Raw genomic sequence first — 19351 nt, forward strand, 5'->3', positions numbered from 1 at the left:
GGCTATATCGGTAGGACTTTCCAAATTATGTTGCATTATTTCCATATATCAATCACATATGTAGTGTGAGTCATATGGGTGTGTATTATACTCCATATGTAAACACAGTAGTTTCGTTTTGGGTGTAATAAATCATAGAAAAACTATTTGTTGGATGAAGATAGGCAAGGAGAAGGGAAAGTATAGTAGAGACAAATCGGAGAGCTAGAAAATTCTGATTAGAAGTGGGAATTAAAAGTATAATTAATGATGGGATAGGGCGTAGGGGAAATTAATTAAGAAATAATGAGAGCAAAATAAGAAAGAAAAGAAAAAAAGAAATGGAAAAGGGGGGTTTAGGCATGCATGATTGTGTTTTCTGAAAAGCCAAAAATTGAAGAGAGGACGTGGTCTTGTTCAGACATTCCGTTTAACAGGCATGTGCCCCCCACCCTCCCAACTTTCTCTACAGTTGACTCTCATTTGTCCCCCAATTCCCATTTCCATTATTCCCTAAATTAATTTTCTCCCAAAACTATTAATTCAAAGTGGAATCTTTTAGGATCTTATAACTTGAAAAATAGTGTTTATAAAATTGGTGAAGGGGAATAATTAGTATGTAACGTATGGATAAAAAATAATAGAGGGGGGCAGGGGGCGTGTTAGGCTGCATCTCCCTCAGAAAAGCTGATATCATCCCATTAAAAGTGGTCTCAACCAAGCTCCGCTCTTCTTCTTTTTTTCTCTAAATTATTTTTTTTATTTTATTTCTCTTTCGATGCAACGGCAACTGTGACCTGGAAACATGTACTTAGTATAATTTTGAAGAGAGATATGTATAGCCTGGAGGGCCATGCTTTTGAATTGTTAATTTGTAAAAAACAACTAGGAACTTTGCCTTTACTGTACGTACTTGTAATATAACAAAATTCTAATAGTATTTATATTACATTTGCCTTCATAAATGCACACCTGAAATATGTTATCAGATGCCATGCAAATTTTTTTATAGCGCTTATGTTGTATAGTAATTGTGTGGTATATATAGTAGTAGCAAGGAGCCCAACTAGAAGACTACAAATAAAGTCTAATGTGGAAATTGGAAAAGTTATATTTAATCCATAAATACTAGTATAACACAAGGCAAATTAATTGGCGATGTGTAGTAAACAATGATGAAAGGAGGCAGCTTTGAAATAATGGGTTTTCCAGTTGTAAGGTAGAAAAAGTTTTGATGGTTGTTGTTAAAAAGAGGAAGCATTTGGTATGATGAAAAGCAGCATTTAATTGGAAAAATGAAGCATGAGCTTGCTTGATTTAGTGATGAGAGTGCATGGAATGGCTGACTTAAGGCTTGCTGGACATATATTTCTACCACAACAACTGATGGAGTATTATTTTATTTTTCCCCTCTTAATTAGATTCCTATCAATATATATAAGTGGCAGAAGTAGAAACTAGTTGATTACAACAGCAACAACAAAAAATCTGATAGAAACCAGTTTTAAGCTGATGTCGTGGCCTACAAAACACAAATAATTAAGAACTTATGATGGTTGGACTTCTGATTCTCTTCTCCTTTATGATCCTCATCTTCTTATTCCATTCCCTTTGTCACAATAACACGATTTTTACGCATATTAATGGACTAATTTTGTTATGTATAGTGCTATTTAATTTAATTTTACAAAGTGGATGATCATTAAAAATATAAGAATAGAACTAAGTTGTGGCATGAATAGAAGTAGAAGTACGAAGAGATGTATGAGTAGAGGATGCCCTAAGAACTCCAAACTATCATGTGGTAGGTGCACCACATGCCTACTGAGTGTCTTTAATTTAGTGTTATTTTTTGTTTTGAGATTAATTTAAGTTTTTCGAGAGTAATTCGTTTTTTTTATTCGAACTACATCTCCAAATATCAAAAACTTATATTTATTGTAGTATATAATATATTAAGTAATATTTTACGTCTGTAGTATAGTAAAAAATATTGAATGTGGTATAGCGTATAAATTATTAGCAATTACATTATTATAATATGCTGCTACTAATACAAGAGTATTAATACTATATATGCCTACAATAACTCCATATTAACGTGTCGTATGAACAGTAACTCCATATTAACGTGTCGTATGAACAGTAACTCCATATGATATTACAATGGAGAACCAAAGTTAATTAACATACTTGGGTGCACAAATTAATGAGTTTTAATTTATTTTAGATGTTAGTATTACTAAACAATCTCATAATCTTGAGTCGTCTTTAATTTATTGAAGAAATCGTCTCATATATAAATAATTATTTAATAGAAGATGTTGACGAAATTGTGCAGTTTTTATAACTAAAGATACATATATTTGTATAAGTAAAACTCGAAATGATCGAATCATGATAAACTATTGATTAAAGAGTTGAAAATTTTAATCTTTAGAGTGGAGCAACGGAAAAATCAAAGCATTGATGATGAATTGATGATGATGATGATCCACATAAGAAGACGCAAACTCGAGAGAGAGTACGTACGTTTGGGTAATACACGTAATCATAATGCATTGCATGGGATGCTTTCCCTATTCTTTCATACACTACATTATTCCTTCTCATCATTCTCATTTTATGATGGGCCATTTATTTATGATGTTTTTCTCTTCTTTATTCATAATATATGCATGTTAATACTCCATCCATATATAATTGGATGAGATTTAATTTGTGGTTCCCACTTCTCATTTGCATAGTTGAGGGTAAAAAGGGCTGCTGCTTTAGTGTGTGCTTCATGAATCATCATGGCATCATGACTACCATCATCATCCTTCATTCCATCCCCCAATATTATGTTACCTATTAACATAGCTAGTGCGATCCCAAAAAATTAAAAGAAAAAGAACTCATTCATTCACCATGCCTTACTATTTACTTCCATTCTTTTTAATTTCTTTAATTTAATTTTCTTTGTATCGATCCGAGAAAAAGAGTCTTTTAGAAGGAATAAAATCATCAAAAGGTTAGAGATCCAAACAATTGTAGTGATTGAAGTGATTGAACTATTAAACAAATTGCTAAACCAAGTTGTTTATGTAAGATATCTCCTTAGAAAAGGATACATTATAGTATCAGATTAATTGTCAATTTGACTATAGTAGAAAGACTAAAATTCTCATGTTCCAGAAAAGTCAGGCAATGAAATGGAGAGTGTATAATAAACACTAGACTTAAAGTTTAACAGAAATGCTTTAGCAAAGTTTAGCAGAAATGGGAGCAGTAATGTGTAGGAGTTCTAGTTGTAATAAGAAAGTAAAATAATATGCAAGTTTCATGTGCCCTAATTAATGCTGTGACAGTCTCTGCATGTGAATCATCACTTCATCCAACATTATAACTACATAATTTTTTTTAAACTCGAACATCACAATCTGTTTGTTTATTGGGTTCAATCAGACAAAGGTACTGATTTCTTAAAAATTTCTAGGTTTTCCAACATTATTTAAGCATGATTGCTGACAAATTCAAATAAGTACGAGTAGTAAATTATAGAGTACTTACAAGTTATTTATCATTCAACTTATACTCTAAGCTTGGATTTTAAGTCTTAAGCTTGGATCGAGTCAATATGGATATTCGTTGATCTACTTTCGCGATAAATAAAGGAAATGTTTTATAAAAAAAAATCGAGAAGTGACTCCATCTAACTAAAAGCACCACTAGTTTTACTTAATTTTGTTCTCCTTGTGTAATCATATTATTTTTGGTTCTGCATTCTACATTTGAGGGGGTAAAAACTCTTTTTTTAATGAAAACGAATAACCATTTTCAGTCGGAAAGATAATATGGCGGATGTATTTCTGAGCCAATAATATGGTGATCAATGTCTTTTTTTTGCTTAAAAAAGGAAAATCAGAGTTCAAATTCAATGAGCGAAAATATCATTAAATTTAATTTCAAAATATAATTAATTTTACTGTAAATGCAACAATCCGGTTCAATAGTTTACCACTCAAAATAACAATTTACGTTAACCCTACCCTAACCTATATGTTCATTATCTAAATCCTAGAATTAAATTATCATTCAACAAGAGTGGGTTGAAACTTTGAATATGTTATACTACTACTATTGACACAATGACCCACACAAAAATATTGACATTAAATGTAAAAATATGCTATTTGTCGAAGGTTGTCATAAAAATATTCCTTCCATTCCGACCAATACAGTGGTTCGTGCAGATCAATCTGTAACATTCTTTATGCAGACTTGTTAATAAATCTTGTGATGCAGACTACAACTATTCTTGTAGTACTTGAAGAGAAAGTTGATAGGGATTTTTTTGCCGCACCTCATCCAAATTATGCTTTGATGATTATCTAAATTCTACATATATATACTCATGATTTTTTTTAGTACCGTTTCTGATATCGACTGGATATGAATACTTAAATAAACATGTTTAAGATCAGGTACTGTATATAGGCAATATCACATATATAAATTTTTGCACATTTAATTTAGCTTTGCACTGCAATAACTTTCAATTTTTTTAATCCAAATAGATAAATTTATTTTTGTCGCAATCTTCTCACACTCACAGTTTAACAATTTTTAAAACAAAGTAAATGTGACATAAATGTGGCTAAGTTCGTCCCTAAACAAAAGATTCTGTATTTTAAGTCAAATAAAAAAATCCTGCAGGTGGCACTTTCAGTTGCTACATTACCTTTGGTTTGGCTAGATTGTGATAAAATTTCATCAAATTAAATGTGAAGTTTGTCTATTTGAATAAAAGATTGAAAGTGTATGTATACGAAATAAAAAAAAAAGAGAGAGAAACAATTACTCCATATATTTTTGATGCAACCGATCCTCGGTACAATAAGAATGCAGGTATACATATATGTGAAATTAAAATGTGATATACTACATAAATATCCACAAATGGAGAAGCTTTTTGTGGTGTGGTTGGAGAATTAGTGTCGTGGGTTTCTCTACATATATACTTATAGTGCATACAAATCATTAATTCTCCAAAAAAGAAAAAGTGAAGAGAGAGTGTGTTTGTGTGTTTACACTTTAGCATAAGTCTCCCCCTTTTTTGGGGATGCACTTTTGCATTGCATGTTGGCTTCTGATGAAGGAAAAATTAGCTCTCACGTCCAAGCAATCTACCACTTTTATTTTATTTTTCTTTACACTTTGGAAAAATAGACCCCTTAACATTTATGCCTAGTGGCCCCCTCTCACTTATTCAATCCTTACTCTATAATTCATTATTACCTCTATTATCATTTCAATTTTTGGAAATGGTTTCTATTTCAATCACTTTCCTTCGTGTTTTTCTTTATATGCATTTCAAGATAGATATAATTTATCGGGTAATATTTTGACCAACTTCGCTTTAAAGGTAAAATTTAAAGGATCTTAGATGCTAGTATTTTTTTTCATAAATTAGTTGTTGGCACATTTTGATGAAAAGTAAAACTGAGTTTTCAAAATCTCTGTCTTTTGACCTAAAACTAATACATCACTTTTAGTAAACATTTATGAATAAATGAGTTTTCTTTGTTACAAAATTATTTAGTACGCATTTCATACTGCCAGTTGAACTTAAAACCTTAATATTGATTTAGGTCAGATCTGTTAATTTAAACTGGATTAATGTATAATCATATCTGAAGAATATCAAACAACTAATCACTAAAGCCAAATTGCATATTTTTCCCCTACTGTCACATTTTACTTAACACACACACACACACAGTCCTCTCTGTGTAGACATTACACACACACACACACATATATATATATATATATATATATATATATATATATATATATATATATATATATATATATATATATATATATATATATATATTATATAAAATTGAAGTGTATAATTGGCAAGACAAATTCGTTGGGTTGGGGTTATTAATTGCAGAAAGAGCAGGCACGCTTTGAAACACTGAAACTGAAATGGGACATGCATTTGGAATAGAGAGGTGGGGTTTTATATAGTATTGATAATAATATTGTGAGTGATGCGAAAGTGAAACTATAAACAATAGTGGTAATTAATTAATTAATCAAGTAAGCAGTGTAGGGTAACAAAGGTGAATGCATTAATATTACACATCTCCTTGCATGTCACAAACCCCCAAATATTCCTCTCTTTTTAATCCCTTTTTCCCTTCTCTCGTTTACTCATAGAGAACCCCACCTTCCATCATTACCACAACCCACTCATTTCTTCTCCCATTTCGATTTTTTCAACTAATGTTAAAATCATTTAATTCCGTAACTCGATGTGACTTTATTGTTACTCTATATTACTACATCGAAAGAGGATAGCACAGTTTTTCCTACTTAAATAAATAAGTAATCATAAAACTTAACGCAATTGATGTATGCCTATTTACTAACTAAGATAAAACTATAGTCTAATTAAATATCGAGTAGGGAAATCATTTTTTCCGCATTTTATATAATTTGTCTGTTGAAATTTTTTCCCATGCAAAAAAACCTATGTGTGTGTATTCGTCCTAATTGAGGGCATAATGGTCATGAAAAGGTGAGGCGTGGAATAATTTGAATTTGGAACTGGTCCATTTTTTTAAATAACGAAAAAAGGCATTGATCAACCAGTAATTTGTCTATTCAAGAAGTGACAAGGATTTATAATATTGATTTCATCAACATGACTTTACTAAATGTTAGTAATTTAATTTGCTTGTCTATTTTTACTTTAAAAAATTTCTCCTAGTTATTGAACATATTTAAACTTATTTTCTTATTTTTATTTAAATATATGCTTATGGAAATTTAGAAATAAATTCAGTGTCATTTTTCAGTTTTCAGTTTTGCCTTAAGAAATCTATGCCACAAGACATCCAAACATTTTTTTAGGATAGATTGAGAGTATAATGGTCAGAATTTCTGAATATGTGCAACGTCAACTCCCAATTTATTTTTAGGTTGCAATGTCATAATTACATGTTTGCAATATCATTGCGTGTTTATTCTTCTTTCGTCAACCACGGGGATTTCTTTTGCCCTACCACCAATTCATCAAATCTCATGTGGGTCCCCATACAAATATATGCAACTATTCAATTTTTGCGCTATTTCATAATTTATGAGTTTCAACCCAGGAGATCAAACAGCTAGTATAATTCAAGAATCTGATAGGTATGAAATTGTATAATTATATTTATCACATGAACTGCCATGTGTAATTTCTTATTCCTCAATCAGATAGTATAATTCAAGAATCCGATAGCTGTAAGATGTTTATCGATTAAAAGTATTAGTATTAATCAATATGTGAAATTTACAAATTTAAATTCTTGACTTTGTATCTTAATGGACCAAAGGTCCAAAACGCTTACAAAATCAAGTCATGTACAACTTTGTCCAACTAAAAGCAAATTAATTTTAATACAAAGCGGATAAGCTTTCTTTCTTGCATAAGTACCTGTATTATATTATCTACTGAAGATTTCAAGTTAAATCCCCTGAAAAATATTCTAATTTAAAAAGACATAAAAGAGTATGTAGCTAGCCTATTTATTGCTCATTTTCATATTGATTAGATTAATTTCGTTTCCTCATGCCTGTCCTTGACTGATTTTGACCCCAAAGAGATATTTTCACTATTGATAGATTATAAATTCGCCATTATAGTGCACATATTAATTGGTGGAGTAGAAGTTACGAATTTAAGAAATCAATTAGATTATACTTATCTTTTTTGGCCCATAATAGGGTTTTCAGATATGAAGGTTTTGTTGTTGGAAATTACGTAATACCCTCCACCAACAAATACAATTAAAACTTTAAAAAGAGGGAGTAGTATTAAAAACCAAGGATATAATCGAGACAATTGTATTTCTGGTAATATATAAATTAAGCTGGAGAAAGAAAGAAAGAAAGAAAGAAAAAGAAGTCATGCAGAAAATATAAAAAAAATAGCGGCGGGGGGACATCAAATTCCACGCCTGCATGGACGTGCGTGTGCTGAGCTGGCTTACTCCCGTGGGCCCCATCTCGCGTGCAATCCTCCCACGTACAATTTTATTCCTTTTATCCATCATTGTATTCTTTTCCTAATCTTCATTATCAATCATACTTTACCAATTAGTTTACCACCCTCACCTCCTATCTTATATTTTTCACGTTGTGAAAATTATGTCGGATTTATTTGTTTCTATATATTTTTCTCTCACTTTTCAAGTACATACAAAAGTTCAATATTGGAATGGAAACCATCCCTCGAGTTATGTAGACTTGTAGCCGCTAGCACATACTACTCCTTCCTTTCCAGTTCCATTACACGGTAGAGTCATTTTGTCATTTTAATAAATTTCATATTAGTAGAATCATTTTCTTTTCTAGCAAGAGTCAACACATTTCTTATCTTTTACTCATACTTTACTCTTACTTCATTCTCTCTTCATCTCTCAATTTTTTTTTCTTACTTTATTCTTCTTTTACTTAACTCATTTAACACAATTATTCTTAAATCGCGTGCCGGAAAGAAATGCTTCCACTACTGTGAAACGGAGGGAGTACTAATTATTGCACTAGCTTAAATAAGGTTAAATTTGTTAATAGTAAAACAGTAATATATGTAGAGAAGAGGACCCAAACAAAACCAGAGTGTAAAGTTCATTCCACTTGCATACATTTTTATGCATGAATCCCATTCATTTCTACTTAAATAGTGTTACAACAAACAGCAAGCATGCATAGATGCAACGAGTTCTAACTTCTAATGATCTTTTAGATGCAGCAACCCAAAAAAAAGACCTGTTTCTTCATACATAGTGATAATGGAATAACCCAAGCATGCTTAGCGCATCCAAATCTTTCAGATGATAATCCTGCATAATCTGATTATTCTGATGAGTTTCAGTTTAAATACAATCTATACTAAAACTCTTTCAGCGTGTTTGGTTTATGCTAAGTAGAATAGATAAGGAGAGTCTATGAGTTCAGAGCATGGGAAACATGTAGACAAAAAGGAGTGCTGTGATAACCATATATATATATGCACAAACACTATTAAGCCAATATATGTATGGGCTCACACCGATTTATACCTTAGGTTATGATAAATCTCAGGTACAGAAAGCGGTTATGGTTGTGTTTAGTTGTATGCTCAAATCTGCTTTCCTAAAACTGCATCTGCATCTGCATCTGCATCTGCATCACTCCAAGAAGAATTCCTAATATTCTTCCAAGAAGAAATGTTATGGAATCAGTCAATTTCTAGGATTCTTATCTCCTCATATACTACTATATAAGGATCCAGGACAGTCCTAGCCCTAACAATGACATCCTTCATGTCTCTGCCTTAATCGGATAAAGAGAGAAAATAAAGATAAAAGGCCTCAGGGGAGACGCCCAACACTTTTCGATTAAATAAATTTGATATCTCCAATGCTGGATATAAAATTTCAGCTGGCCACAAAGAACATTCAATATCAGTTTCAAACATAAATATCTTCAGTGGACATACTTTTTAAGAAATTAATTGTATTGATTCCTATTCTTGCTATCATCTTATTATGGTATTTGATTAACTATTCTCAAAGGAATCTGCGGTTGGAATTTCAAATGTTTGTGCAGCATGAATGTAACAACAAACCAAATAGTAAGATAAGATATTGCTTTCAGTGACACAAAAAATCACATAGAAAATCATAAGGGGTAAATAACTATCACAGAGAAAGAACAAGATATTGGACGAAGAGTCGTATCGAATACCACATTACAAGTAAATAGTGGGATTAGGAAGGATCTTGGAAATTACTTTTCTTTGGTCTAGGTATACAATCATATTCTATCCACTCAAATCCGGAAATTTCCTTATATAATCATCTACAAGTCAGTGTTGATCACAAAGAGAATATCTAGTCAATAATGACGATCAAACAAACATAGAATATACATACACTAATATCTTCTTGTAAAGTAAAATACATTATAACCTTCAAGAATCTAAATTTACTTTGTTTTGAAGCATTTCAGTGGAAACTTTTTTAATTCTATTAGTTTATTTTGAAGAAAATAACTGTGGTGAAGTCTTCCCATCACTGATCGGGAATACAAGAATCTAAATAATTACGTTTTACGTGCAATACAGGTCATGTGTGAAACATCAAAAAATGGAATTAGAAGTGGGAGACAATAGCTAGGCATACTAATCTATCTCCAACATCAGCAATCTTAACCATTATACACACAAATGACACACATAATTGACCCTCAGTTGTCCAAAAGTGGTCATTCAAATAGTCTGATCATTTTCAGAGTAACACGTTGACAAAGAAAATAATAACAAACTCTTTTCAGACCGAATCAGAAACAGAGTATTCACACTCGATCGAATTTATAGAATATTAGGAAAATTTACAGATCTAAATAATAACTTCAAATTAAATTAAATTGCAGCGACATCGACTTAAAACGCTTCCTATATCTGTCATGCATACATGTGAACGTCACTAGATGTCCGAAACAGACAACAAACTCATGTAACTTTGAACTAATGTACCACAGGAAAGAGCATAATCTATTTGATTAAGTTTCATTTCACATGTAATGATGAACAATAAAGCCCAAGTAATATAGCATAAGGGATAATGGAACAATAAGTTTCACTTCTAAAATAGAAAAACTTTATGAACCATATATGGTAAAAGTTTGTTGGTCATATCAAACTACTTTGAGCTCCAAAACAGAAGAGTAATTACTTTTCTCAAACAGGATTAGATCTAAAAGGGCAAAATGGAGAACCATAATTGTTAACAATGACTTATAATACTGGTGAAAGTAGAAAAATTAACTCGGTACCTCTAAGATATTGGAGACTTCAGAAGACCATGTAAATTGTTGCCAGGACTTGATCGTATACTCCTCACAGTATGTGGTGTGATGATCATGTATTACACTAAGCAATCCAATTGCGATGCAACTACAAGGTTAAAACAAGTAGTATTGATAATAGTGACGGAGTTAAATCTGATATTCATAGAGCACAGAGTCAGATTTGAACAATATTGAAAAGCTGTGTGTATTAACTATTAACTAATGAATGACACCTTCATTTTCAAGATCCTCGTACAGATTTTTCTTTTCACTTCCAAGTAGTATTCAATCAATGATCTCATATTCCAATAACAATCGGTAAAATAAATATCAAATCCAGACTCTATGTCCTAAGTTTCCATGGATACGGTCCAAAAGCTCAGCGTGATGCCATGACATGAGTTAATCATAACAGTTACTAGTATTAAAAACAGCAGGAATGGTGAATATAGAAACAGGGATTAAGAAGTGAAGAAAACAGTAGTAAGGAATACAGCTGGTTCCTTTAAAGGCAAAAATATCTTGAGGATGTTTGAATAGTGTATAGAAAGTCTTGTAGCCATAATTTGGTTTCCTACTTATTCAACACATGATATAATGGGAATATTTAATAGAAATCTTTATTAATCTTGCGTATAAAGAATAAGTTTACAGATTTATCATACTCTTTGGACTGAAAATAGCCCAGAATCATAAGTAGTAACAACATTTCTTTCTGGCATTTCGTCTAACAATTTTAGAGCAGCATATAGAAGCTCCGTTTCCAAGTGCAGATTCAAACAAAAATAGCGAGCCAATAGGTTTAAACAGTTGAGGTAGACCAACCGAGATGGGTGACGATGCTGTGGAAAGGGATATTCGATGACAGCCGGCGTATCTCCATTGCTGCAAAAATGTCCAACATCTGAATTTGGAGTATTAGATAGGAGTAGAAAACATGCTGCCGATTGATGCACATTGCATAATCCTACTCCCTGTTTCCGCAAACAATCATTTACCGCTCTTTATCAATTTATTATCTTGTTAAGAATTGTAAAAACTGTTTTATTTTAGTGGTCCATATATTTACATAACGTGTGCAAAAAATTTTAATCTAAATACTAGTTAAAGTGGGAGAAAAGGTAATACAATATTTTTCTACATTATTATCTCTCTTACTTTACTCTCTCCACTTTAACTATTTATCACTATCATTTTTTCAAAACGAGTACTCAAAATAAAACACTTCTACTACAATGGACGGATAGAGTATTGAAGATAACATCAATTTCAGCATCCAAAAATTTTAAAGCAAATATGTTTATGCATTCGAAGTTGCTCATGTCATTTACAATCATGTCCTTAAATCGTTCCCTTCTTTCAATACTCGGATGTCTCGATGTATTTTTGCCTCATTCCTTACTCAAGAAATAATACTCACAATCAACTATCGTTACCCTAAGCTATTCATGGGTCTCACATTTTTTCTATATTTTAAGTTGTAATTTACTTATCTTAATTTAATTAAATACAAAATTTATTAAAATTCCAAAATTACATTTTCACTAAAAGACGAAAAATACATAATTGAAATCCTAAAATTACATTTTGTTGCACATAATCTAAATTACAATCACTCGTTGTGGCCAAAGGTTGTCCTAATGTAGTCAACTAGATCTTGTTGGAGTACGTCGTGGATGGTGGAATCGCAAGATGACTCCCGACATCGTAGATATTCGCATAATGGTGGCAGCACACCTTGGTGTGTGGGGTTAGCTGTAGTGGCGGAGTTTGATTGGCCGATTGTTTCTTTGTTGAACTAGTTAATCGCGTATGTCATTCGCCTTCAATAATCATGTTGTGCTTTATAACACACACATACATGATGTCAAAAGCACTTCTAGGAACCACATTCACCCCAGAGTTTTGGTCATGATGTCAAAAGCACTTCTAGGAACCACATTCACCCCAGAGTTTTGGTAATGGTGAAACATGTTTGTAGAACTCTAAATATTCTTTCAACATCTTTTCAAACATCTTCTCGCTTTTGCGCAAAAAGAACATATTTGAGATCGTTTGAGCAAGATATTGACTTCACAAACGTCACCCACTTCCAATAAATACATCCACGTCGAATGAACCGCTATCATTATTAGGATTCATACTCATATTGCAAGAAAAATACTAAAGATAAAGATGAAAAGTGTGAATATGTGCATGAAAGGATATTAGAAGATGAAGGGTTCTCCCTCGCTCTGTAGACATGCCTTTTATAAACTACTTACACCATCCGTCCCTGAATGGTTACATTAGCATTATTTATTTTATTTTATATGCTTGGTTACACGTTAACACCTTCAAAACTACTTCCTCCCTCCGTCCCTGAAAAAAATTAACTATACTTCCTTTTTAGTCTGTCCACGAAAAATATGAACTTTCTAATTTTGGAAATTTCTTTCTCTCTAATTAAGTGGAATCCATTCTCTACTAACAATACTTAAAAAACTTTTTCTTTCTATTTCTCTCTTACTTTTTCAATTATACATTAAAACCCGGGCCACAATTTCTCAACCTCCCTAGACCAAAAGGTAGACATATGCACAGACTTAACAATGGAAAAGGCACCCCCAAAACTGTATGAATAAAGAGTTAAGAGAAGCTTACAAAATACACACTAGTATTGTTTTTCTCTATCAAACGACTACAGGATAACTTGAGAAACTCAACACCAATATTTCACAAATTAATAAGTCGTTCTTTCAATATAGAGAACAAATGGAAAGGGAATGAAAAAATAAAGAGCAAGGGGAAAAAAAAGCCAAGACACGTACATGATCTAACATCAGTTAATTGCATCGCAGAATTTACACATTTAATACAGTTTTTACCACAATATTTGCAACTTCAACACACGGATCAACCCCTGCCCGTATTACCATGGCGTTGATTTCTGAAGTAGCTAAGAAGTTGCTGTGCCTGCAAGAGCGGAAAATGCCGTAAATAATCACATTAAGAAATGAGCAGCAACGGTAAAGTAACAGAGTGATTGTGAGTTTACTTTTTCTCTGGCTCTCGGTGTTCCAGACTGTGAGAGGGCCACTAATGGGGGAACAGCACCTTCCTGAAGAACCATATTGCAATATCTAGCGCTGTTGGTGCAAAGCTGAAGAAGACCAGCAGCTGCATTTTCTTTACCTCTTGCAGACCCCAACTCAACAACTTCAACCAGAACGGGGATCCCATTTTCCTGACCAATTGTCGTCCTTCCTTCATGAATAGTCGCAAGATTTGACAGAACAGCCACTGCCTTATCAACCATCCCAAATGCAGGGTCCATCAACTCAACGAGATATTTGACTGCGCCTGCTTGCACTATGCGTGCTTTATTTTCATGATTGATGGACAAGTTAAACAGTGCAGTGGCAGCATCTTTCTTGCCTCTCGGAGTTCCATTTCCCAGCAAGTCAACCAAAGGCTTGATTGCACCTGATCGCCCAATCTCGATTTTGTTTTCTTCCATCACAGAAAGGCTAAAGAGAGTTGCAGCAGAGTTTTCCTTGGCCTCAGGACTTCCAGTCTCAAGGACATAAATCAAGGGTTTAATAGCTTCAGCATTTGCAATGGCAGTCTTGTTGTTATCATTAATTGATAGGTTGAGAAGAGCAGTAACAGCATGTTCTTGTACTGCCAAATCTGTTGCGCGTAGTAGATTCACCAATAAGTTAATAGCCCCGCAATTTGCAATTATTATTCGGTTGTCCATGTTATGCTTAGCCAAAACCCGAATGTCGTGCGTAGCAGATCTCTGCACATCAATGTCACTGCTCTTAAGATCCTCAACCAGCCTTTTGACTTGAGTTTCAACCTCTAACAGGTCAGGCCTCATTTCCACAGTAGGAGAAGAAACAAGTCGTTGGACAAATCTTTCTGATGGCCTACGCCATATTGCTTGGCCACGAAGTCTTGTTTCCAGCCTAGAAGGGGCATCAGTGTTTCTTTGTGGAGCACTTAAGTTAGAAGCAGGTCGAGACTCAGCATTAAGCTCACCAGAAGCATCACTACCATACGCTGAAGCATGTGATGCTACTTCATTGCCATCAGCTGCTGTTCCCTGCGACATATTAGAATTTGAATGTGTACTGGACGCTGAATTGGTTCGATTATGACCCTGAGGTAACTCTACATCAGCACTAGCTCCGCCATTTCTCGTTGGGGACATAAGACCCAAACCACCTGAGTTCAAAGTTCTCTCACCCGAATGGTCTGACCTGTCTTCAGAGCTTTTTAGGGATATTCTTTCTATATCCAACACATTTCCATTTATAGCCACTTCTGTGAAAGAATCCTCAGACAATGAACGTGGATGAGATGGGGAAGTTCCGTCTCTTCGTGTGGCAATCGATGGGACAGAACCCACTAAGGGAGAACCAATAGACCTTTCAGGAGTTCCAGAGTTGTTACCTCTTCTGACACCACCAGACTCAGCATTTACAAGTAGTGAAGAAGGCTGCTTTAAGTGGATTGATTTTGGGTCAGGCAGCTTCACATTGTTCGATTCGCACCAATTTGCAATGAGAGCCTTGACAGTGTAATTAGGAATAAGATTTGTATGTGCCAGAGTCTGCCGCGTCTTTGGGCAGACAGTAAGCCCAAGATCTATCCACCTTCTTATAAAAGCCCGTTCATATGTTTGCCCAGATGCAACAATAACAGGATCGGTCATGAGTTCAAGTGAAAGAGGGCAACAAAAGTCAGGAGGTATGGCAACAGGATTACAGGTTTCTGACTGTTTCATCATAACAAGGAGGTCATGCATGTGGCTGACCAGGGCAATCATTTGATCTATATAATCAACTTCACTAGATTTGTCAGCTTGTTCAGCATTTTCCTTCAGCTTGTCAAGAGCCACAACCTCAATTAGAAGTTCCTCATTTGACTTTAATCCCAAACAATCAGCAACATCTGCCAGGCTCTCTGCACTGGCTCCAGAACCCTCCACATGATCCTTGATAGCACCCATAATTATTGACGAAGTTTGCTCAGATTCCATATGCTTGATTTTCAGTACAGATTGCTACACATAAAGACTACTATGAGAAGAAGTAACCATCTATCATCATGCGTACCTCTTACAAATAGAAAAGTAACGGTGATTTTAGCCATTAAACATTACCTCAAGAGATGCAGGGCTGAGTTCAACAGGTAAGCATTGATCAGATGACTTGAGCAACTCCAGAATATCCACACCATGATTTCTAATCTTTGACATAAGTGACTCAACTTGTAAAACCTATAAGTCCAGAAAAATCAACCAGTACAAAGTTAATTTCTAGTACTATAAAACAAATTTATTAGATGTTCTACTTATGATTAAACAAAGTAATCACGTACAAAGTAAACTTTACTCATCAATGGTTGCCAATTTTCACAAATGTGTTTCAATTCATCAACAGATTGTAGGATTCCAGCAAATGGTCCTTGAACCATTTCATCGGAGACAAATTCAGCATCAGCAATCGCATCAAGTATTGGCTTTAGAAGTTTCAAAATCTCCTCAATCTTTGGGTGATATGTCTGAACTGGTTCACTTTGTATGCTTTCACTAGTGGATAATTGTAAAAAACTAGTGATGCTGTTGAGGAGTGATTTCAGCAAAGATATCTCCATTTCCCTGCTACAATGAAAATAAATAGTTGCCCATGATATAAGATGCAAGCTAACCACAGAATAGAAGTTATTAGCAAAAAGTAAATTTGGAGTAGGAATTTTCCGTAATAATTGGACAGAATGAATTATATCTAGTATCTAACAATAAAGCTCACACATCAGAACAGCACAGGCAGAGAGGAGACAAATAATTTCCGAAGTAGATATAATTAAGATAGAAGACATACTCCGATTTAGTTCCTCACGAACCGCGACGGGCAGAGAGGAAGGCGGAGATGAGTAGCGGAGCCGAGGTGAGGGTTTTATAATTTGGGGAAATTTTGAGATAAGGTATGAGGGTTTCCGATCCTTGCGGAGGAGGAGGAGAGGAGAAGGCGGAGTATCGGCTGAGAAGGGTTCTTTGATTTGGGGGGTTGACCCTCAGCCTGCGCACCAAATTTGACAACAAAGAATACCGGGTCTCATTTTTTTTTCTCTCGAATTTTAAAAATTGCTACTACTCTCTCATTTCAATTTTCACATACCGAATTATTGAACGCACTAACTCCTCATATATTTAAATATTAACTACTCAAAAATTATAATACTACTACAAATTAGAAAAGACTATGCAAAATGTTTTGTTACAGGGTGTGTCTATTTGTTCTTATCGAATTTATAAAACATGTGTGGCTGTATATAAATAAAAACGTCAAATTGTCCATACGCATACATACAGCTATATTGTAAAATTGTAAAATTGAGGAATTGTATTTGTCATGATTATGCCTAAACAAAATTTTTTATTTTTAACTTCTGATGTTTATTTAATTTTTAATTGAACAAGAAAAATAATCAAAATTATGAAAACAATCAAATTAGTGCAACTTTCCAGAATTCTAATTTTCAAACTTTTCTTAGATTCTCTTTAGGAGTACAATTTCAGGAGTTTTACATATTTAGAAAGTTAATGCAGGGGTACTTTTTATCATATCATGTTGATGTAACTATATTATTATTATTTTATTTTTTTTATATTACTACAAATTATAATTAACTACAAAAATATTATTATAATTCTAAAATTATGAATCACGCTTCATTATGAATCTTCTATTATTTATTATTGTTATATACTATGTTATCGATTAAAAACTTATAAAATATTAATGTATTTATTCAAATTAATACTGTTAATAATATTAAGAATAACTTATTATTATATTTTTAATTTATAACTTATTAATCAAACATAATGTAAAATAAAAAATTATGGATTATATTATTATTGTTTTAAAAATTAAAACAACATTACGACAATTAGTTATTTTTTATTATGTCAATTAATTGATTAATTGAATTCAATTGATTATTAAAAGTTCGAAATCATAACAATTTTTATTGATATTTCCAAACATAAGATTGTAATCTATCAATAATATTATTACTAGTAAACAAACGGGTCTAATAAACTTGTAATTCAATATTATTATAGAATTGTGTTTGTATATAGAATATTTAATCTGAATAGAACAAATTGTGAAAAAAAATCTTACTAAAATCAACTGGTTGTAGCATAGTTAGCCGTGATTGTAGCATAGTTGCCAGTGATGAGCTATGATGATCTTGAGATTATGGGTCTCTGTCATCCTCTTGGAGGCTTCAGCCTTAATCCATAAACTCGATCGAGCAGAATTAATCTGATTCCACTGAAGACGGGTTTGGAAAATCTGTGGTCAAACCCAAAAAATGACATGCTAAAATTATTATGTAGTATGCCGTTTCTAATTCGGGATAGACTAGAGTTTATCATCTAGTGATACGAAATCGTTTTTCTATAGTATTAAATTTTTGTAGAATAAAAATTTAGGATTAAGATTAGGCGGCACAACACCTGACTTTAGATTAACAATATGTGTAATACCATAGCACATAGTCGTAGGTCATTTATATAGGGTGTCAAATTTTATACTCCAATTCATGAGTTTTACTTGAGAAGTCCTGATGAACAAAGAATCCTAGGTAAGAAGATTTAAATATTTACGACCTTTTCAATAAACTTTCTTTTGAAATCAAAATATAAATCAAACTTAATCTATATATTTTAATTTAACTTCTTAATACTATTATATTTTAAACAAATAGATAGGCAGAGACAAATTTTCGATTGATCATGGAACAACATACAAGTCCTATCACAAAAGGAAAAATGGGTTCCTCCATTATTTTAATGAACTAACTTGTGCTTGATTTAGAGGTGCAAAATGGGTTTGTTTTGTCCAGCCCAAGATTATAAGTTTGCTCATATTGAGGATGGGTTACGCAAATGCCCATGACTTGAGTTGGTCAGATTTGGGCTACATTTTTCTCTTTATAAATTTAGACACAGCCTAACCTACACTGTGTTTATAATTTCTCCACATATTTTTATTTTTTTAATTTCTCAACATATTTTTATTTTTTAAGAAGTACAGTATCATAAATTAAAAATTGTACAAATCATTTATTCTCAATATACACATAACTTTCTACAAAGTGTACACAAAAATGTACTCCCTCCATCCCATAGTAGATGTCACACTTGAGAGATGGCACGGAATTTTAGGAGATATTATTTTGTATGTTAAGTGGTGAGAGAAAATATAATTTTATAATTGATGTGAGAGGGAACTTTTTATAAAAGAGGAAATGTGACATTTTTTGTGGGACAAACTAAAAAGGAAAGTGTGACATCTATTATGGGACGGAGGGAGTACATATATATACTTGAACAATTAAAATGATGGTTTTTAGGTGGGTCGGCCGTGGGCTTAGTCTGGCTTCAAATGAGCTTGGATTTGAACTGAGGCCCAAGTTTAAAAAATAGCTTAAT

At 33.0% G+C, this 19351-nt stretch overlaps 1 protein-coding gene and 1 long non-coding RNA gene across 4 annotated transcripts; both read right to left on the reverse strand.

Annotated features, from left to right (window-relative positions):
• Window positions 1-8641: 8641 nt before the first annotated feature.
• LOC121794117 lies at window positions 8642-11857 on the reverse strand. Of its 2 annotated transcripts, XR_006049238.1 has the most exons (4): window positions 11680-11857; window positions 10840-10960; window positions 9084-9209; window positions 8642-8873 (listed from the first exon to the last, which is right to left on the reverse strand). It is a non-coding gene; the product is annotated as an uncharacterized LOC121794117 (long non-coding RNA). The 2 variants fall into 2 exon arrangements; XR_006049237.1 differs by having other exon boundaries at window positions 8642-10960.
• Window positions 11858-13439: 1582 nt separating this feature from the next.
• Window positions 13440-16989, reverse strand: LOC121794565 (U-box domain-containing protein 4-like). 2 transcript variants are annotated; one of them, XM_042192775.1, is made up of 5 exons: window positions 16728-16989; window positions 16225-16504; window positions 16007-16123; window positions 13892-15907; window positions 13440-13809 (listed from the first exon to the last, which is right to left on the reverse strand). In XM_042192775.1, exons 2-5 carry the CDS (start codon window positions 16498-16500, stop codon window positions 13750-13752), a joined length of 2469 nt encoding a protein of 822 aa, XP_042048709.1. In that variant the 5' UTR covers window positions 16501-16504; window positions 16728-16989; the 3' UTR covers window positions 13440-13749. The 2 variants fall into 2 exon arrangements, with proteins under 2 accessions (XP_042048709.1, XP_042048708.1); XM_042192774.1 differs by having other exon boundaries at window positions 16225-16507.
• Between the last annotated feature and the right edge of the window lie 2362 nt (window positions 16990-19351).

This window comes from Salvia splendens, chromosome 3, assembly GCF_004379255.2.
Source record: "Salvia splendens isolate huo1 chromosome 3, SspV2, whole genome shotgun sequence".
Taxonomy (NCBI): Eukaryota; Viridiplantae; Streptophyta; class Magnoliopsida; order Lamiales; family Lamiaceae; genus Salvia; species Salvia splendens.

Bases quoted from the DNA above. Each gene is read 5' to 3' on its own strand.
- LOC121794565 (XM_042192775.1), bottom strand. From the start codon at position 16,500: ATGGAGATATCTTTGCTGAAATCACTCCTCAACAGCATCACTAGTTTT. The intron at 16,124-16,224 runs GTACGTGATTAC...CTGGACTTATAG, and splicing joins TGATGAGTAAAGTTTACTTT to GTTTTACAAGTTGAGTCACT. The intron at 15,908-16,006 runs GTAATGTTTAAT...CTTTATGTGTAG, and splicing joins TCAGCCCTGCATCTCTTGAG to CAATCTGTACTGAAAATCAA.